General features: G+C 46.7%; 1 protein-coding gene and 1 long non-coding RNA gene across 3 annotated transcripts in view; one reads left to right on the top strand and one right to left on the bottom strand.

The window, feature by feature from the left end:
• Positions 1-19,230, top strand: part of LOC148638669 (uncharacterized) — a 61,344-nt gene that overhangs the window by 37,274 nt on the left and 4,840 nt on the right. Inside the window, exon 3 of one of the 2 annotated variants that reach the window (XR_015930914.1) lies at positions 1,687-2,410. The exons of the other annotated variant lie outside the window; for it this stretch is intronic. This is a non-coding gene — a long non-coding RNA (uncharacterized LOC148638669). Of the gene's footprint in view, positions 1-1,686; positions 2,411-19,230 lie in introns of those variants that run through there. 2 annotated transcript variants of the gene reach the window in all.
• neurod2 (neuronal differentiation 2) lies at positions 7,324-12,064 on the bottom strand. Its single transcript, XM_088622923.1, has 2 exons — positions 11,822-12,064; positions 7,324-8,768 (listed from the first exon to the last, which is right to left on the bottom strand). Exon 2 carries the CDS (start codon positions 8,759-8,761, stop codon positions 7,667-7,669), a length of 1,095 nt encoding a protein of 364 aa, XP_088479049.1. The 5' UTR covers positions 8,762-8,768; positions 11,822-12,064; the 3' UTR covers positions 7,324-7,666.

Raw genomic sequence — 19,230 nt, 5'->3', positions numbered from 1 at the left:
CCATATAGGTTGGTTTTCTTTCAGATAAGGAAAGCGCTAGTGTGTCGCAATCACACTTATTTTTTTCTAAAATCCCTTCTCAAACAGAACGATTTTAATCAGGCCTAGTCTGGATCAAGGTGCCTACATTTTGCCTTTTATTAGACTCAAAAGCTCGTCTGTAATGTATAATCCAATCCTTCAAAGTTCAACCAAACAGCAGAAAGTACCACATTGTGTCATTAAGTGTTTTTTTTTTGTTCTTAGTAGATATTAACTACCTTTGTTGATTGGTTTTAAATCAAGGAAGACGATAGGGAATCATAAATGAAAAAGACCGAAATAGTTTCAGTTTATCCCAGATATGCGCTTGCCAACACTTGTTTATGGTTGTTATTAGTGTAATATATGCATTTACTTAGTGTTTACCTCGTGTTTAGTTCCTAGAAGCGTGACACTGAGGTGTTTAGAGACGATTCCGCTTTCGTGTGTTTGATCTGAGCTCGCGGTTATAGGGTCTCCCCTTCGCACCCCCCTCTCGCCGCGGTAGCCGGCCGGGGGACCTCGCCTCGCCCTCGCCCGGCCGGCCGGCCCCCACGCTGCCCCTGCTTCCTCGCCGAGCCGCTGCAGAGCCCGGTCCCGCGGGCGGCGGCTCATCCGGGCTCTGGGGACAGGCGGCGCGAGCGCTGCACGCCGGCTGGCGTTCGATTCGAACCGAGAGCGGCACGCGTTGGGCTTCCAGTATGTATATATTCTAAATATATATATATTTGGCCTAGTCTACATCTTAAACAGAGATGTATGTTTGTGAGAAACTGTGGGTATTACCATTTAATTTAGTTGTCTCCGTCGATTACCAGTTTGTCATTTTAACATGTATTACTTCTGTGTTTAAAAGATAAATATGTCACATTTTAACTGATAATGCCCGTCGACCCACACTTGCTTACAGAGGTTAATCTGTAATTTCAATAAAATTTCCAATGCTTTAATATAAAATATTATTACTGCCTTGGTACTATGTAAGCAAATTCTACTCCGTATATAATTGAGGAAGGGTGTGTAAAATTATAAATTGGTATAAAACTGTGAAGTTAAATATACTTTTACAAAAATATATATTATAAACTCGAATTTCACTTTTTTATCAAATTATTTTTAGAACTAAATTGATAAAAATTTCATATGATAGATTATATTTAATTATAAGAATGAAACTTTTAATATTTTTTTTCAGCTGTAAATGGTATTCAGTGCCCTTGTGCACGCTTTCTGCCTTTTTAATGCTCTAAGGGAAAAAATAAAGTCTTAAAGTGAACGGTAGTTTTAGACAACATCTTAAAATAAAATAAAAAATGTCTTACAACACTTGTCACAGAAATTCTATTTTATTTTCCAGAAGTTCTATTTTATTTTCACAGTTATGATCATTATTGGTGGAGGGGATGGTGTCACTAGTATTGTGAATGCAGGACTGTTCCTGTTTCTCACTGTTTCTCCATCTCGTTCATGCTGTTCAAGCTTAGACGTGGGCGTGAAGCACTGCATTATTTTAATATTCAAAAGTTTTCGTTCTTGTGCTCGTAGTCTAACGCAGCTTGACTACAGTGTAACAGTGTGAATTTTTCATTTAAAAATATTTTTATTTATTTACAACTTTCTATTTATTTTTATTATCCACTGCTTTTCCTATCGGGCAAAATGAAGACCACGCGTTAGTCCATAGTTCACTGAGGGCCGGCGACACGAGACCAGCACATCCCCGCAGAAGACGTCTCGAGACGTGCGAGGGCTCTCGCGGAAGAAGGGCTCGCGGTCACCCCCGACATAATCACATTCCTCATTTCCGAAATGATGCTGAATACAATTTTCGTTAAAAAATGTTATGTGTGACCCGTGGGTGGCTATAATAAGGACACAGAAATATTTGAAATATTGACTTGATGTGTTTGCATACACATTTTGTTAAAGAAAGGTGTACTAATTTTATTGACGTTGTCAGTTTTGTCCGTTGAACCGGATTCAAAATAAGAATAATTTAGTTGAATTCGTAGCTTTATGGCGTTTCTATATATGCATAGAAGTCTGTAACCTGGAGTGTAAATCTCCAGACAGATGCAACAAATGTCTCAAACTAGACATCTACGTATTTCGGTGTTCTGCAATTCATTTTGAAATTCCATAAGATAGTCAAATCCACTTAAGTTGGACTCTTCTAAACCTCAACAAGAATGTTTAATTTTGGACAAAATACGTTATGCGGAGAAAGCGCAGAGTGTTTTGTAATTGCAAAGTCGAATATTAATTGTCATTAATTGATAACAATGAGCTTTTTTATGACTATTCCTCTCGATGTGTATATTTGTGTCCGTCGTCTTTCTGATCAAACCTGTTCATGTTGAAGAATTAAACTCGTTTCCCTGTTGCTTTACCAACTGGTTTAGCTCGCTTGTATTTTATTTTTCTATTCAAACGGACAGGAGCAACCGAAACGCTGAAAGAAAACAGTTATCAGCTAATCAAATACGAAATAACGAGGACTACATGAATATTAAAATGAAATAAGTTTAATATACTTCTTTATAACATTTTCCAGAATTCAGAAGCACAGTGTTTAACCCAAACGTGTGACAGATTGTTTTAAAATGATTTTTTCGAAGAAAAAAGCAATATAAAAATGAAAAGAAAATCAAGGATACCTATTTAATGAGTTGCATTCACCACAGTCAGACATGGCACAGAATACTTTAAAACTTTAGAATTGTTTTCACTATAGTTTTTCACTATTGATGGAAAATAAACAGAGAAAATATAAGAAAAGTGGAGCAGTACCCTCTCATAACAAAGTGTGGCAGCCAAAATTTTTGTAGCTGTTAAAACCCGCGCTCCTGTCACCACAGAGGAAACATTCCTTAGGAAGGTTTAAACTCCATGGAAACGGTTATTCTTATCACTGTGGTCAAGAATTATTTTTACATTTTTAAAAAATCTCATTTCTCCAACTCCGATCTCGGAAAACGTAACTGGGTGACTCCTTTCTTTTACATTTTTAGATTTTTTTTTAAAATTGTGCTCTAAGAAAACATTGGAAGGTGGGAATGTACTTAAAAGTGCGATTTTGTCGTTGGAATTGCGATTATTTTATTTGGTGGTTTTTGTTCTCTCCTTTTTTTTTCTGCCCAACATTTTCCCCCGCGGCGCCCGGTTTCATTCAGAGGACCTGTCTCCGTTTCCCATCCCGTCTGCATACCCCCGCCTTTACAGGTCAAAAAAGTAACGAGCGACGGTCTCCTTCCACCCATAGAGAAATGGTTTTACCGAAACTGAATTCACTTCGGTGTGAGCCACAGTAAAACCTGATTTCGTAGAAAAGTCCGTAGAACGTGTTGCTGTGGTATTGTGTGGGGTGGAGGCGGATGAGGCGTTGGAATGACGGAGCAATGGGGCAGAAGAAGACTTTTTTTTTTTACTTTTGGTGAAAAGAGTATTTTTGCTTCACATGGTTGTGTCAGTGTCTCCCATCCCTGACGGTGCTGCCGTGCAGGAGTGCCCTCCTTGTTTATAATGAACAAACGTCTTGCCCTTGACGCTCAGACATAACGTTGGCTGGCACTGTTCACCTCGATTCTGTCCTTCCCTGGACCAGAATGGGTATGGTGGAGTAACGCTTCCCTAAAGACCAATGTGTTGTGTTCTTCTGTTTTAATCGTGATTAACTGCGTGGATCCCGCGGGATCCCAAAGCGCTTCCTGTACAGGAGATCCACTGGATTCAAAACTAAAGCGCTGCCCCGGCCGCATTCAGCAGGTCTGGCACACAAACTGTACTGAATTCATATATTTGCCTTGACAGTAACGACATTTGCAGGATTTTCGTGTAGTTTTAAAGTGCCTCGGGAAACACACAATTGCAGAATAAACAAGCCGAAATACTGTCGACTTTTCCTGCGCCTGAATTTAGATTGCTCTTGGCGCATGGTTTTTCAAAATCCATGCTCTGTATTTACAGTGTCTTGTACTCCCCGGATTCCGACCTGTTGGTGGGACACCAGTCCTTTGACAATGCAGAGAATGTTCTGGCACGTCCGGCTGCGGACAGCTGTACCCTGAGCATGCGCACTGCCAGGGACACCTGGACACAGGTGGCGCAGCCGCAGTGTCGCTGCAGTGGCTTCGCCACTAATGAAAATGGAAGTCGCCTTTCTGAGTCCCTTCACTGAACGTTTTTTTACACCATAGCGTCTACCAGAAGACTGGGGTTGGGAAAGCTGAATGTTGAATTCCTTGACCGAGAGAGTACGTCCGTCAAAGTGGCGTGCAAAACCCCAAAACAAGCCATTTCGATTGGAGCTCTTATACAATTCCAAGGGTGCGAAAAAATCAAAATCCCGAAAAGCAGAAGCTGGAGCATCGTTCGACTCGGGCCAGCTGCGTTTTTCCCACTAGCCCGCTTTCCAGACCAGCCAAGCTCTCGTCAACCTCCCTCACCCCCTCCCTCGGCGGGCCGTCCGCCCATCCAGGCCCTGCGGTTCGGCCCGCCTCGACCCAAGGAGCCATTTTGTATTCGGGCGCGACGTGCTCTTTCGCGCCTCACGCCGCGAGAAGCTGAGCTCGTGTCGCCCGGGCAGCTCCCCGGGCCCGAGCGCCCGTGGCGAACATCCGGGCGGACAGGGGTGCAGGAAATGACGCGTCTCGGGCCTCCGAGCCCTCAGTGGTCCCGCCCATTGCCGCTGGCGAGCGGGTCGTGTCCTCGGCCGTGACCTCGGGTCCTAACAACAAGCATGGACGCCACCTTTCCACGTGATCCAAGTCAAATACTTATTTACCACCTTGTTCCAGGAGACATTGCAAATGTATTTATTTTTTGTATTTTTGGAGGCTTGTGAGAGAGGGAATTGGTAAAAGCCGTAAGAGGAGATAGAAAATCGTTGTTGGTGTCGTTCTGTTAAAACTGTGGTGGCAAAGTGTCCTTGAGGGGTATTCCGTATTTTTCTGAACGAGATCCAGCACTAAACTAATGTTCCCTGTTTATGAAATCGGGGCTTCAGATTTGAGCAACTTTAGGATTTTAAACTTCAATGGTCTGAAGCCGAAAGAGGTTATTTGACAGATTATTTCATCTTGAAAACACATTTCCGGCAGCTGCGAAGACAAAAATATACCCACAGGATTCGGGTAATGTTTGTTTTGTTTTGCTTTTAATAATGAACATCAAAAAGGAATTGATCACCTAAACTGTAATTGAATGTGTGACTACATAACCAATTATTAATCTATTAATCACGTAACGGAACATCACAAAAAAAAGAGTTTAAAATAGAGTTTAAACAACGGCAATGAATAAAAAAAGCTGTTTCCCTTTGTAGTATTTGGAGCAAAGCCAGCTTTATTATTATTATTATTATTATTATTATTATTATTATTAGTATTATGGGTCTCTGTAAGATTCTGAAGTTTCGGGTAGGACTGTCGCGAGGACGCGGCCCGCGCGCAGCCTGCTGAACACCCTCCCTCGAGGCTGAGCTCGGGGTCGCGGAAGCGCCGTGAAGCCTCACGCGCACGTCTGCGCTCGCCCTGCAACGGGCGCTGCCGCAAGACCCTGCAGGACACGCCAGGCTAAAAGCCCTTTTCATATATATATATGGTAGATCGAAGACGAGTACATTAAATGTAAGACACTTGGGTAGAAATGACAAATAATGTAGTTTTAAAAGCTATTTAATATTTGTTTTCAGCAACGGCAAGTTTTGTTCGTTTTAAAATGCCGCAATAAATATTTTAGAGCACTGAGATAATTCTGCGAGTTTCTGTTTTTTGCAGATTATTTCGTTTTCTTGCACAAAGTTGTTTATATTTTATTTTTAATTATAAGATTCGTTTTTGGCTGGATAAGTCTTATTTTAACTTGATTTTACGTAAATTCTCCGGGCATGAGACTAGTACGGATTTCGTTCTGTATGTATTTAGACAGCACGGGAAACAAGGGCTGGTGTGAAAAGCAGAAGCCTCGTTGTTGCGGTCTTATTTATTGTCGAATCCTGTACCAGAACACCAGAGAAGAGGCCAATCCGTCCAACAGCACGCATCTTACAACCGAAAACCGACGTCATTCGAATATTCGATTTTTAATATATGCTGTCTGAGGTGCTGCAAGATTGTAATTACTAATACAAGCGGAAAAGCACTTTGTAGGTTTCTTTTTTTCTCGTTAGTTGAATAAAGGAAAGCACTTCTGGTGTTCTTGTGAATTGCGTAGTCAGACGGCTCCTTTTACACAGTGCAGAGACCTAGTGTAGCCACTGAGTATCGCCTTCAGCCCTGCTGGTGTCAAGTTTAATGAAAGGCCGGAAAGACCGAGAGCCTTGCAACAAATCAGGTACCCATTGTATCGGTGTTTAAACAGCGAAAGAAATTAAATCTAGTTAAATCTACAGTCTCAGGTTAGGTCTCTCTTCCCCTTTTAGCAACACGGTTTATTGCACTCAAAACGCGTCATTTTCTAAACTATGTAACACCCATGCCGTTACCTCTATAATAATAATAATTATAATGATAATAATAATAATAATATAAGGCGAGTTTTGTTACAGGCTAATATAAGAAATCAATAATCGATTGTTTTGCGTGTGTGTGGGTATGTTTCCTACATTTTGTCCGTGCGTGGGCCGCGCCAGGACAGGTGAGTCGGGCTTGTGGTTAAAACCTCCCATTCTGGGTGGCCTGGAGTCGACGCTCCCCGAACAAATACCATCCCGCGCACATAACTGGGAAAGGCGTCGTTTTCCACAGTCCGGCCGCACTCCGCCTGCAGTTACGCCATGCCTTGCATGTTCACGTTGATCATAGCTCACAGAGCAGAGGCTTGTAAATATATATATTTTTTGTTTTTCGCCATCGGTAGACCTCAAGGCCAAATTGAAACGCGCTTCAACAGAAGGTTAAACTTTCTTTTTAAGTTCGGCCGCGATGTTAAGCATCCTATTTTGGGGAAAGTGCGCGATCAGCCGGAGTGCTTGGTCCTTAACTGGGTTTGTTCGACTTAAAAAAAAAGTCGATTATTTTAATGTCATAAACTGTATTGCATAGATTCGTCGTTTTGTTTTGCTGTTGTTTTCCTTTATTGCTTTTACTGCGAATCAGGGCGAGTCTGTTCACAGAGGCGCCCGCTCGGCATGAATGACGTCGTTGTGCTTAATGGCCGCCGCGGTGACGTACCTGTCCGCTTTACAGTATACCACAGTCGGCAGGACACGTCCTCTCTCTTCGCTCGACATTGCTCGATTGTCGTGTGATAGAAGAGTTATTATGGTGTACAAATGTAACAACCTGTTTCTGATATCGGAAATACTGCTTTTAAAACAACGATTTTATTCTCTTGTGTATACGGCAGCATTTGATTCAATACTGTACTGTAAAAGTTGCTGATACAACATGACAACTCGAGATTCGTACCATGAGAAAAACTCAAACAAAAACAAAAACCGATGAGGCCATTTTCTCTCCTTTTCCAGTGTTCAGTGTGAGAGGAGCGGGGGCGGAGGGAGTTGGTGGAAGGGGACAAGGGGGAGAGGAGGGGGGGGGGGGGGTGGTTTTGTAAAGAGCACAGAGCCCAGTTCTGTTCGGCAGTTCCGGGTGGGTTTGGGGTGGGGGAGTCCGCACGAAAACCCCGAGGGGCCGGCTCCGGCCGCTCAGTTGTGGAAAAACGCGTTGAGCTCCTCGTACATCGGCGCCCTGTCGTGGTGCAAGTGCATGTCGTGGTAAGGCAGCACGTTGTCGGAGTGGACCCCGCCGCGCACGCCGGGCGAGCCGAACACCAGGTTGGGCGCCGCGGGGCGGGAGCCCGGCAGCGCTGCGTAGTGCATAGAGTAGTGGTAGCTCTTCTCGGCGTCCGGCGAGGAAGAGTCCTGCTGCTTCAGAGAGAAATTGCCGTTGATGCACAGCGGGGGGCTGAGGGGACCCTCGTACTCCGAGCTGTTGTACTCGGGGGACGCGTTCCCGGCGTAGAGTGACTCGTAGGTGGAGCAGTAGGCATGCGTCCGTACGGAGTGGGAGGGGGGCATGTTGCCCGACTGGCACTGCGGGCTGGAGAGCCGCGAGCACTGGTAGGGGTAGGGGTGCATGGAGAAGGACGAGTTGGGGCCGTGGAAGCGGCCTCCCTCCTGGCACTGCTCGGTTAAGAAGTTCCTGGAGTTGAGCTGCAGGCAGCCGGCCACCAGGTTAGTGGTGGGCTGGGAGAGGCCCTTGCACAGCGTCTGCACGTAAGACATCAGGTCGGGCCGCTTCCCCGAGCGCAGGATCTCCGACAGGGCCCAGATGTAGTTCTTGGCCAGCCGGAGCGTCTCTATTTTGGAGAGTTTTTGGGTTTTGGAGTAGCAGGGCACCACCTTGCGCAGGTTGTCCAGGGCCGAGTTGAGATCGTGCATGCGAGTGCGCTCCCTGGCGTTCGCCTTCTGCCGGCGCAGCTTGGAGCGCTCGATGCGGGCCTGGGTCATCTTCCGCTTCTTCGGCCCGCGCTTTTTGGGCCTCTCCCCTTCGGTTTCCTCCCCCCCGTCCTCCTCTTCCCCCTCCTCCTCCTCCTCGTCCTCCCCGGCGATTTCGGAGTGGGCCCGGCTGCTGCCGCCCCGCAGGTCTCCGTCCTCCAGATCGTCGTCCGGCAGGTGGCAGCCGGGCTCCTGGTCGTCGTCCTTGGCCTTGGAGTCCTCGCTCTCGCTGTCGTCCACCCAGCCCGAGTACTTCTGCACCTCGGGCAACAGAGAGGGGTCGCTGAACAGCCTCGTCAACATGGCGACACTGAAACGGAGACGCACAACTTTTTAATGCCTCCCTTGCGCACAGAGACGGGCTCAGACGCGCCTCGGCGTCTTTACAGATCTGCTAGCGACGACTGCCACACGACACAGATCCCACATCATCAGAACAAAATACAGAGTTTTTGTTTTTCATTCACAACCGGTACCTCGAGATGTACACAGCAGGTTGGAAAAGCAACCTTCGATGAGGTTGGATTAGTATGTCGTTAATATTCCTTCCCGTCTTTGAAACAATTCTGAAATAAAATACTATGTAGGCCGAGTTGAGGATGTATGTTCGGTGTTCTTAGCATCAGGGGGGTTATCAGCAATGATGCACGTAGCTTTACAGAAAACAGACCCGAACGTGTTAACTATCGATGCACCTCGGCCTTGTGCACCATTAAAAGTAAAATCGGCACAAAAAAATGTCCTTTGATCACACGCTGATTTCTAATTTGCGGAATGAAATCTCCCATGAATTTATGAATTTGGGGGGGGTGGGGGTTTTCGTGAAACACAGGCCGTTTTTTTAACCAGAACCTAACCCATCCCGCATGCACACGCGTCCGGGACAGGCCGGCAGTGCGGGACAGACCCCGCCCCCGCCCCCCGCGGCCCCTCCCCGTGTCACCTGCTCGCGCTGCGGAGAGAGAGGGGTCCCAGCCGCCGGGCTGGCGGCATTCCAGAGCAGCCTGCTGTCCGGACCCTGCGGCCTCCTCCCCCCCTCCCCGCACCCCGCGGAGGCTGTGGTCTGTCCTTCTGTACTGTACTTCTAAACCGCATCAGCATCACCATTATTATTATTATTATTATTATTATTATTATTATTATTGTACTCAGGCGGACCGCTCCAGCAATAACACCAGACCGGGCCGTCGCCTGATGCCGGGAGCTGTGCTGGGCGAGCTGGCCTCTCCTGTAGCCCTCCAGCCGTAGAGGGGGCCCAGGCCGGGGGCGGGTGAGAAGCGCCGCCAGCCAGGAGGGCACAGAGCCCCCGTGTCCGCTTCTGAGAAACCAGTGCGGGAGGTTTTGCCAGCGATCTGCGCTGTCGCGACACTGTCCACTTGAGTGTTTTTATCCGGATTATTTCGGGTTGTTTTTTTTTTTCGATTTACTTTTGCCTGCGCTAAATTGTCTTTCGTGCGACAGGTCGTTTGGGTATTCTTAGGAGGTGATATTGACGGCACCCCCGAAATCGTCTCAATTCCCGTCGTTCCTGTGCTTGATGTCCCCCCGAATTGCTTCACAGTGCACAGAAAGCACCCCATAAGAAGCGGGTTTTGAACTGTGGGGACGTACTATACTTAAGAACAATAACGATCACAAAAACGACTTGCTTGCAGGGTTCGATTGCCTTTGAAACGTTGTGTTCACAAAGCATTGATTGGGTTTTACAAGTTTAATATGAATATGATCTCTGATGGAAGTAGATTTGTTCTGGTTGACCACTAAGGACCCTTTCCAAGCGCGCCAGGAGAGGAAAAGAGCTCGTTGCTCTTCACGTTAATTGTAACAATTTAATAATTGATATTTTTTTTAAATTAGCGTGCGCACATGATCGGAGGGCACCTTGCAAAACAAAAAAAAAAGGTTATTGTACAGAAGCACGTCATTCAATAAACGTGTACGTTATTTTACGGAAATTGTATTTTAACAACTTTAAAAAATCCACACAAACCACGATTTAGCAACCAAATTTGAGCGATTGATGCACAGTGCAAATTCGCTACAATTACTCTGGCATTTTTTTTTAAAGTTGCACAGATGGTGACACGGGGAACGTTTCGTATTTTTTCAAAGCATTCTATTTAACCTGTGTATATATTAATGATTATTTTATGATGAAGTCGTTGCACGCCTTTTAGGAAAGCAGGCAGACAGAATGTGTTTGTGAGGCACATTGCAACCATGCAGTGTGCTTAAGAACACATTGCTGCGTGACTCAGGGGCAAGCCAGAAGGCAAAATCCCAGTTTTTACATTCAAGACACAAGAGATTAGCAAAAAAAAAAAACTTTTAATTAGCAGAACATTTATTTCACGGGAAAGCCATTTCACGCGTTCCGCAGTATGCGCGGCTGGGCAATCTTTAAACGCTGAAGTAATTTAGGAATAAAAATTCTGAATGGAGAAACGTTTTTTTTCTAACTCGGTTCATTTGAGCTCTCGTTAAATATATATATCATTTTACAATTGCACTAAAGGGATACTAATTGGAAAGGGGTGGCTAGCGGTTGGGGGATGGGAAAAGGGGCACACTTTTGTTTATTTATTTTTTTAATTGCAGAGACAAATAAGGAGGAAAGCCAACAGTTGAAAAAACAAAAAGGCATTTGTAATCATAAACACACTTCCTCGCACACTCTCGCGCTTCACCGGATCAGGCTGAAGTCGCCCCGAGACGCAAGATCCCGATAAAAAAAAAATAATCAATAAATCTTCTATCTCAACCAGGGGCTAGAAACGAGGATGGATAAGGGACCGTAAAAGTGAGAAACGCCTTCCTCGCTCTCCCTGCGTGCTCCGTGGGTTTGCAGCGCACGGGGACAAATCGCGGCTCCCCTATTCAATCAAATGATCTCGTTTCGATAACCGTAGGTGGAAAATTAAATGCACTTAATGAACACGTCTTTTAAAAAAAAAAGAAATCGATGTCTTCCCGTTTTCCGTTTTTCCAGCCAGCTCGCCTGCTCAGCGTAGGCACCCGACAGAAAGAGCTGTGTGGTTTTCTGACACCAAGTGCCGTGAAAAACGGAATTTCTATGCCTGTTAAGAGACAGTGCGGACAGTGCAGACGGGGGCTGCATCCCCCCCGCGTTCAAACTTAAAAGACGGGCTTCGAAATACCGTAAGCGAAAACGGGCAGCAGAACCTTACGTTGAAACAATAAAATGATTTATAAATCAGTAACCCTCCCCCCCAAAAAAAAAATTCATAACGCATTCCATTTTTCAATGAAAAAAAAAATACCGCAAATCGCTCTGCAATCACCTCCGCGTTATTGATCTATTTGTCCTGACTCGTTCGCGCATTTCATCTGTAATAAACTTACCTCCGCGGAGCTCTCTCGGGGTGAAGCGTCTCTCTACTTCATCTTCGGGGATGTCGAGCACAGCTCCTGTAGGTGCGGCTGCCTGCTTCGGAGTGCTACCCGAGCGCGCGGAGACAGTGTGGCATCGCTACCAGGCAGGGTTACATACCAGCTATGATGCCAGGCCATATGGTTGGCACGTCACTGGCAAGAGCCATCACATGAGAGCCGGTGATTGACATGCGCCTGCATTCGGAGAGATTGCCTTCCCGGGGGAAGAGCGACTCGCCATCTGTCACTCTCCGCTCCCGCTCACACATCCAGAGAGAGAGAGGGGGGCGGGCGGGGGACAGCTCGCCGGAGCTCCCGAACCGGACCGGAGCTGGGAGGCGACACCGGGGGTGGGGGGGGCTGGGGTTTGGAGGAGAGAAAAACCGGCGGTGCTGTAGCGTTCTCGGGCGTTTTCTGCGGGGAGAACGCAGGGACGGTCGTGTCGCCAGACGGACAGGAATGGAGGTGTGAACGAAAAGGCAGAGACCCCGGGAGCGGGGCAGAAAAAGGAAGGAAGGAAGGAGAAAGGGAAAGGGGGCGGAAAAAAAAAGGTCCGAAAGAAATAAAAACAAAGAGCAATAGCAGGCAGGCGACGAGAGGAACAGTAGCCAGTTCTTCTCGTTTTCTCAAACTGTGGGCTGGGCTGGTTTGATCAATAGCTGCCCGGCCGCTGGCTGGGAAGACGCTGTTGGGGGGTGTGGGAGAGCGGTACGGCACCAGCCAAGGGGACCCAGGTGTGCTGTGATGCGCGCTGGGAGCCGGTGTCTGAGGGGCAAGCGGGATCGTCCGAGGGCACCTGCCCCCGCGGCCCGCGTGCCCGGCTGCTGATCCATTGTTCGGCGCCAGGGGGGGGGGGCAGAGGCTCAATAACACCCCCCCCCCTCTGGTCCAGTGGGCTACAGGAGAAGCATGCCTGCTATCCTAACAGCAGTGTGCATCAGAATTCAAGCCTGAAATTAAGAGCTTATGTTCGACTTATGTATTTTTAATAGACTATCCAGTCGTAACAGGAACATTAATACCACCATAATAACAGTGCTGGCCTTGGTAATAACAGCAGAATAACTGAAAATGATAAGCACTTCGAGAAGCTACCTATAAAGGCGCTATATGAAATAAAATGTATTATTATAATAACAGCAGAAAGCTGCTGTGGTAATCCTCTTTTCACTCCTGTGAACCGTGGCTCTGTTTCATAACCTGGTTTTATTTCAACTTCCTTCAGGCAGCTCAGTCCGTCTCCTGCAGAGGTATTGTTTTTAAACTGCACCATGCGGAAGCATATCGGTGTCTTTCTCATATGAATTGGGATGCAAAATGACCATGGAAAATGGCCACTGACCGGTCTTAATTCTCCACTCAGGAGATGGGCTTCACACTGTGGGTACATGAGAGTCGGAAATGGGCAGCACCTACAGTACACCCACCTGAAATACTGGGGGGACAGAGCCTGATAAGGGTGTGAACGACAGAAGTGGCTGCTCTTGGGTGGGTGGCTTGAGGCCATCTCAGAGTATTGCAGTGCAGGAGAAGCATGGAGGCCATCTGAGGGCACTCAGACCTTGCTGGCAAGAGGTTTCAAGCCCAGTGTGATGCAACCAATGCTCAAGCTACGCTCTACATTGAAAGTATGTTATTTCTAAATGATGAATCATCTAAATGATTTCTTTATGATTTTATAAATATATGAAAACAGCTTGTAGTAAAGCTGCAAGGCATTTATCAGATGTATGCAGTATATTAACACATATAAAGCCAGCCTTGTCTTTCTTCAAAAATTCTTTCTTCTAGCAGTCGGATGTTGTATAGTTCTGTGCCTATAGAGATCCACATGGGCACAGGGAGGTCATGACTCTGCGTGACCTGCTGTGCCCACTCTGATGGGGGCTGTATTTCCGTGCTGGATGAAGGGAGTACTCTCATCCTTTAGGATGAAAAAGGTACAGCTAATTTCTAGCTCTATTGCCACAGAGATTTTATTTTGTGTTTGTGTTTCCACAAGAAAATCCATCTTATACATTATGTGTAATTTATTGGAAGTTGTGCAGAAAGAGCATTAAACTCATCATGCAAATAAAAACCTGTAATACTAATACAGATTTCAGTACAATAAGAATGAAATTCCTCAGGCACTAGGTTTGTGTAGAATACAGTATGTCTGATAATCAATGGGCCATTCATATATTCCATTAGAATATGAGAATGGTTACAAATGAGTTGAAGTCATTCTGTCAGCTTTGCTTATTTGCCAGTAGCTTGATGATCCAATAATTTTATCAAGTTTATCTAGTTTCAGATTTCCAGTAACCCACATCTAAAGAAGTGTCTCCTATTTTTTTGCTAATGGAGACAATTACCACTTGCGCTCTCTGGGTCTCCAGGTGACTTGTTCAATGCCTGTGAAGATCTGGAATAGCTGAATCAGATCAGATCAAGTTTCCTTTGCTTGTTACAGTGTGACATTCCTGGGAGACCAGGATTTTAATTTTGTTGCTCTTCTTTATATTGTCTTCAGAGTAGCAATATGTCTTGAAGCATGCTGACCAAAGCTAAACGCAGCATTCCAAGAGAGTTCTAATTAATGATACTTGTAATATTCATTTTATTTTCATTAACAAACATTGTGTGTGGCAGAAAGGAGGGGGGATTCATGCATTTTGCAAGGCCAGTAGCAGCATATCTAGCCCCAGTTCAGCACAGCAGTATCTGAGTGTGTATGAAGGGAATGATTGCCCCATACTAGTGCACTCCTGCATGAATGATGCAGCAGGAAGGAGTGGTGAGAGGGTGAGATCCAATTTCCGTGCGTCCACATGAACAATGAGCACCCATAGAATTTTATCCTGTCCTGAAGATTTTGCATTCAACTCTCCTGCTAAACACAGAGGGAAAAAATCTGGAGAAACAGAACACAACTTTGTACTCGTATGTGCATATGTCTGTATGCATACATTTAGGTATGTGTCACAGACATGCGTAATTATGTACATATGAATACACACTTACTGACTAATTTTGCAAACTGTATTCTGGAAGGAAATGAGCCTGTGCTCAGAAGATGTTGAAAGTTCTGCAGCCCTGGGGATGCTGGGCTTATTCTGGTTCTCACACTGATGTCAAGATCATGGATGTGTGCCATTAGTTCTCCACGATCACTTAGGGACTGCAGTCATAGCCTGTTGAGTGAACTACTAGGCTAGGCTATAAGTAGATAACAGTAACATGGCAATTCTGGAAAAGAAAAATTAAAAGAGAAAAGCTGGCTAGCTCCTTAGCTGTTTTTCACATTAGACTTGACGAAGCCCCTTGGTCACTGAAAGATTTAAGGTTTATTTCTGCAGAAGTATGTCTGATCTTGGTGCTTGGGGACACCATTTTCAGGTCTGAGGTGTCCTCACTGATGGGGACGGGGTTAGTGTCTTGTTCATAGTTTCGAACACAGCACCCCTCTCTGGGCATGTTTCAGATTGCATTCTGATCAGCAGTAACAATTATGACGGGGCTCCAGCAGAGTTCAAGACACTTGTTCCAGTTCCAGGCTGATCCTGTTTGATCCTGGTCTATATCTCTAGCTAGCTGGGACTGAGATTCCCCAGGTGACAGAGCACACAGTTGAAAGAGTGCTTCCAGGATGTGATTCAGATCAGCTGCACAGGGGTCTAACTAGGTTCCCAGCAAACCAGTAACCCTTGCATCATCTCAAGTGTCTGCAGGTTGGCATTAATGTTAGTTACAGTCTTTCAGCATCTACTGTGTTGGCATATAGTGTGTCCAAAAGCATCCTTTTATGCAGCCATGAGTGTGTTCGCCTGTCTTTGTGTGTTAAATTGTCTGTGCCTGTACATGCCATTCTGTCTGATGGCAACAGGCTTTTTGCAGTAGTTCTTGTCTTTTCATGTTGTACAGAGCTGATGAGCACCATAGTCCTGAGGCTGTGGACTGAGTAGGTACATCCCTGGGTGATTTGATGCGACCTGTCCCATAGTGACCTTCTTCCCAGCTTGCGATGGAACTTGTAGTGTGATGAAGGGCTCAGTGGGGAGGTGGGTTGAAGGAGCACATCAGCTCATTTTTTAACATGCTGTAGATGTAAATAAACAACTGACAGTTCCAAATAAAGTAATAAAATAAGCAACACCAAATAAATCTTCCAATAAAGAAAGATTGAATAATAATAATAATTAACAATCACCATAAGATGCTTTTTGTATAAAAATAAAATTAAAGTGTAAAGTTAAAAAATGTGTCAGTGCTGATCTTCTGCTTGCGAGTGTCGTAAGGTCAAAGTTTTCATATTCCCAAGCAGTGAAACACTGATTGAAACTGGGGTTAAAGAATGCTATAAGATATATAAGACATGTAGGAAAACTATACTGAAGAATCAAATACACTGAACCAGTCTACCAGTTTAAGGGGATTTTCATATTCTTCCCAGTGTTGAATTAGAGAGCGTCGCCCCTCTCGTCCTTGTGTGCCCTCTCTTTCCACTCAAGACAGGTCCCCAGCCTGACCTCTCTGGGGTCACGACCTTTCCTTGACCCCAGGCCAGTCTCTCTCAGCTGCCCGCTGTACCCAGCTGCAGTCGCCACACTCCACCGTACTAATTGCACATGCACATATGCAAATTCCTATTAATTAATTACTAGACTAATTAGTGCTGTGGTATTTGTGAGCAATAAATCAAGTGAAGGTGGAGGCGAGGATATAGGAGCCCAGGCCGCCGCGCCTGGAATGAAAAATTAATAGAGACCCAAGAAGGAAGAGCCCTGGCTAACTGAGCTGGCTGTGAAGGTTTGTGTGTTTGTGTGTGTGTGACTGCCCACATGTGTGAGTGTATTGTTTGCGTGCCTGGAAGTGTGTCTCACTGTGACAATGCGCAAGCATGTCTGTTTAAGTCTGAAGGGCCTGTGCTCGATGGCACTCCTTGGGGCGGGTAGTTTTTGTGTAGCAGTGAGTGCGTTCGGCTGCGCGCATGTGATCCTTAGCTTCCCGTGTGACGGGGGGCGCATGCCTGTCAGAGACTGCGCACACATGTGTGTCGCCCTGATATGTGTGTGTGACCGACAGCATGCTTTGTGCCTCTCTCCTCTCCTTCTGTGCTTGAGTGCTTGTCATCCAGCGAGTGTGCGAATTAGTGACCAGCTGTGCTTGTTGCTTCTGTACTCGTCAACAGAAGCACCCAGTGCTAAGCTATCATAAACCCATTTTCCATTTCAATATTATTAAGAAATAGTTAGATAAATCATCTAAGAAAAAAGTGTCTTATATTATGAAAGATGAATACTTTGGGTATTTATCTTGCTGTCTTGATATGTGACGGTTCAGGAATGTCCATAGCAATAATACTTAAATTAGTAGTAAAAATCATCCTGAGTTATTGAGCGCTTCTTGCAGTTTGGCAACAGCGTGTCTGCGGTAGGTATGCCAGGCCCCCAGCATGGATGTCCAAGGAGATCCTGGGCTTAAAATATTCATTTCCTGTGTGCTCAACAAGCCGGTGTGGCCTAATTGCTGCGTTAGACAACTCCACCTCACTGCGCCGTTCTCAAGATGAAAGGCTACAGATTCGCCCCCCCGGTGGCGTGAGCGCGCGTCCGTCTGGAAACATCTTTTCCGCGCGGCCCTGGGTGTGCTCCCCTGTCTTTGTGGGCCGGCCAGTCCCCTCGTGCACGAGCCTGCGTCTGACATTGACGCGCGCCCGCCCCACGCCGTCGGCAGGGGCGCCTGCGCGCGTTCCGCTTTTAAACCGCGTTCGTCGCGGCTGACGAGCGGCGCACTCTTGGACCCGAGACCTGAGCAGGTAGAGCTCTGGGGCCGCCATGCAGTCTCCCCCGTGCTGGGATCCTCCCTGAGCCCCTCGGCTACCCAGCTCTGGAGCTGCTCCTCCGTGGGTCCACCTGTCTGAATGCCCATTGATCCCTGGGCTGCCTACTTTTGCCCGACCCCCTAGGGTGGAAGGCTGTGCACTGGGGATGGCCTGAGCCCTGCCAAACTCATCCCATTAGTGCGGGCCCTGAGCCCACTTTCCACCCTCCCTGAGGTAAGAGGTTGGAACGGCCAGCTGAGCCAGACAGATTCTGTGCGTGTAAGCATCTGTCACTTTGATTTACACGTCTTCATCTGCTGTCTCTGTCTTACACCCTGGCCCCATTCACATTCACACAGGAGCGAGGTTTTACAGAGTTTCGTGACCCTCCCCTCTTTTTAATTTCTCTAGGACCTCGCTTCCTATTCGCTAAGAGCTGCATTATCTCTGGCACAAACTGCAGGTGGAGGTTAAATCGAAGCTGTTAGCAGGCGTGGTTGTTTCCTGCCTGCCTTTGTGTCTTCTCATCCGGGCCAGAGATGGCTGCTGTCTCCCAGTACTGACAGGACAAGCTGTACCATCTTGAGGGATTTTGGGCTTTTAATTATGGTAACGGTGGATTAATTACAGCGGGTAAACAAGGGGCCATGCATTATTGATGAATAAGGGTTAGTGAGGGCCTGCAGAAATGGTGGTAATTAAATCAGAGCTCAAGCTGCCCTCCTCTCTCTGTACAAATTGTATTACTGTTACTGTCAGTGTGGTTTAAGAGGGGTGGTGTGGACAGAGGCACAGGAGGGTTAGGAGTGGGGTTACAGTGAATTTGGGGTGCAGAGGTCAGGGGTGGGTGTGATGCAGCTTTGTTTTGTGTGCAATTGTGTTTTTTCCCGCAAGCGAGATGCGGATTTATTCTCTGACCCACGTTAGATGCAGTGAGACACAGAATAAGAAGAGCAAACCGTGAAACTTTAGAGAGGTTTAAAACACGAATTTCAGACTGAACACTCTCGCCAAGCCATCCCAAGACCTTCAGAAGACGTTTGCATGACTTCGGCATTTTTCAGTTTTGGTCTCTTTTTTTTTTTTGAGTTGTGATACTTACCTCCCATCATTTGTGAGGAGTTGCGTATCCTCAAGGCGTCTTGTCACCACCTCGTTTCTGCACAGGCTGCCGGGAGGAGAGCTCCTCGGGCCTGGCCAAGTCCTCCTCCTGCGGGCCCACGCCGGCGGTGCAGCAGGCGCGCGAGCCCCGTGCATGCGTGGGAGCGGGGAGCAAGGGCGCCATCTGGCGTCAGAAAGTCGAACTGCGCCACCTTCCTCAATGTACCAGGGCGGCGTAACTGGATGGGAGTCACGTTCTCCCTCAGCCTCTTTATCTTTGCTTCAGAAACGCGTTGCACTTTAGTGCAGGCTGTGCTGCGAGGATCTGCATCGCTGAGCGACCAGGTTCTCTCTTTGATCGCCACGTGTTCCCTGGATCACTAGACAACCCGGTAGAAAGGGAGTAAGCGGCTGGACAGGAGCACGGTGGGCAGAGACCAGCCTGCTTGTTTTTCTCGCGGTGCCCTGTCAA

The sequence above is a fragment of the Lepisosteus platostomus genome, chromosome 28 (genome assembly GCF_059453375.1).
Source record: "Lepisosteus platostomus isolate fLepPlt1 chromosome 28, fLepPlt1.hap1, whole genome shotgun sequence".
Taxonomy (NCBI): Eukaryota; Metazoa; Chordata; class Actinopteri; order Semionotiformes; family Lepisosteidae; genus Lepisosteus; species Lepisosteus platostomus.
The sequence above is the reverse complement of the archived record's forward strand: the minus strand, read 5'-3'. Positions and strand labels throughout refer to the sequence as shown.

Bases quoted from the DNA above. Each gene is read 5' to 3' on its own strand.
- neurod2 (XM_088622923.1), bottom strand. From the start codon at position 8,761: ATGTTGACGAGGCTGTTCAGCGACCCCTCTCTGTTGCCCGAGGTGCAG.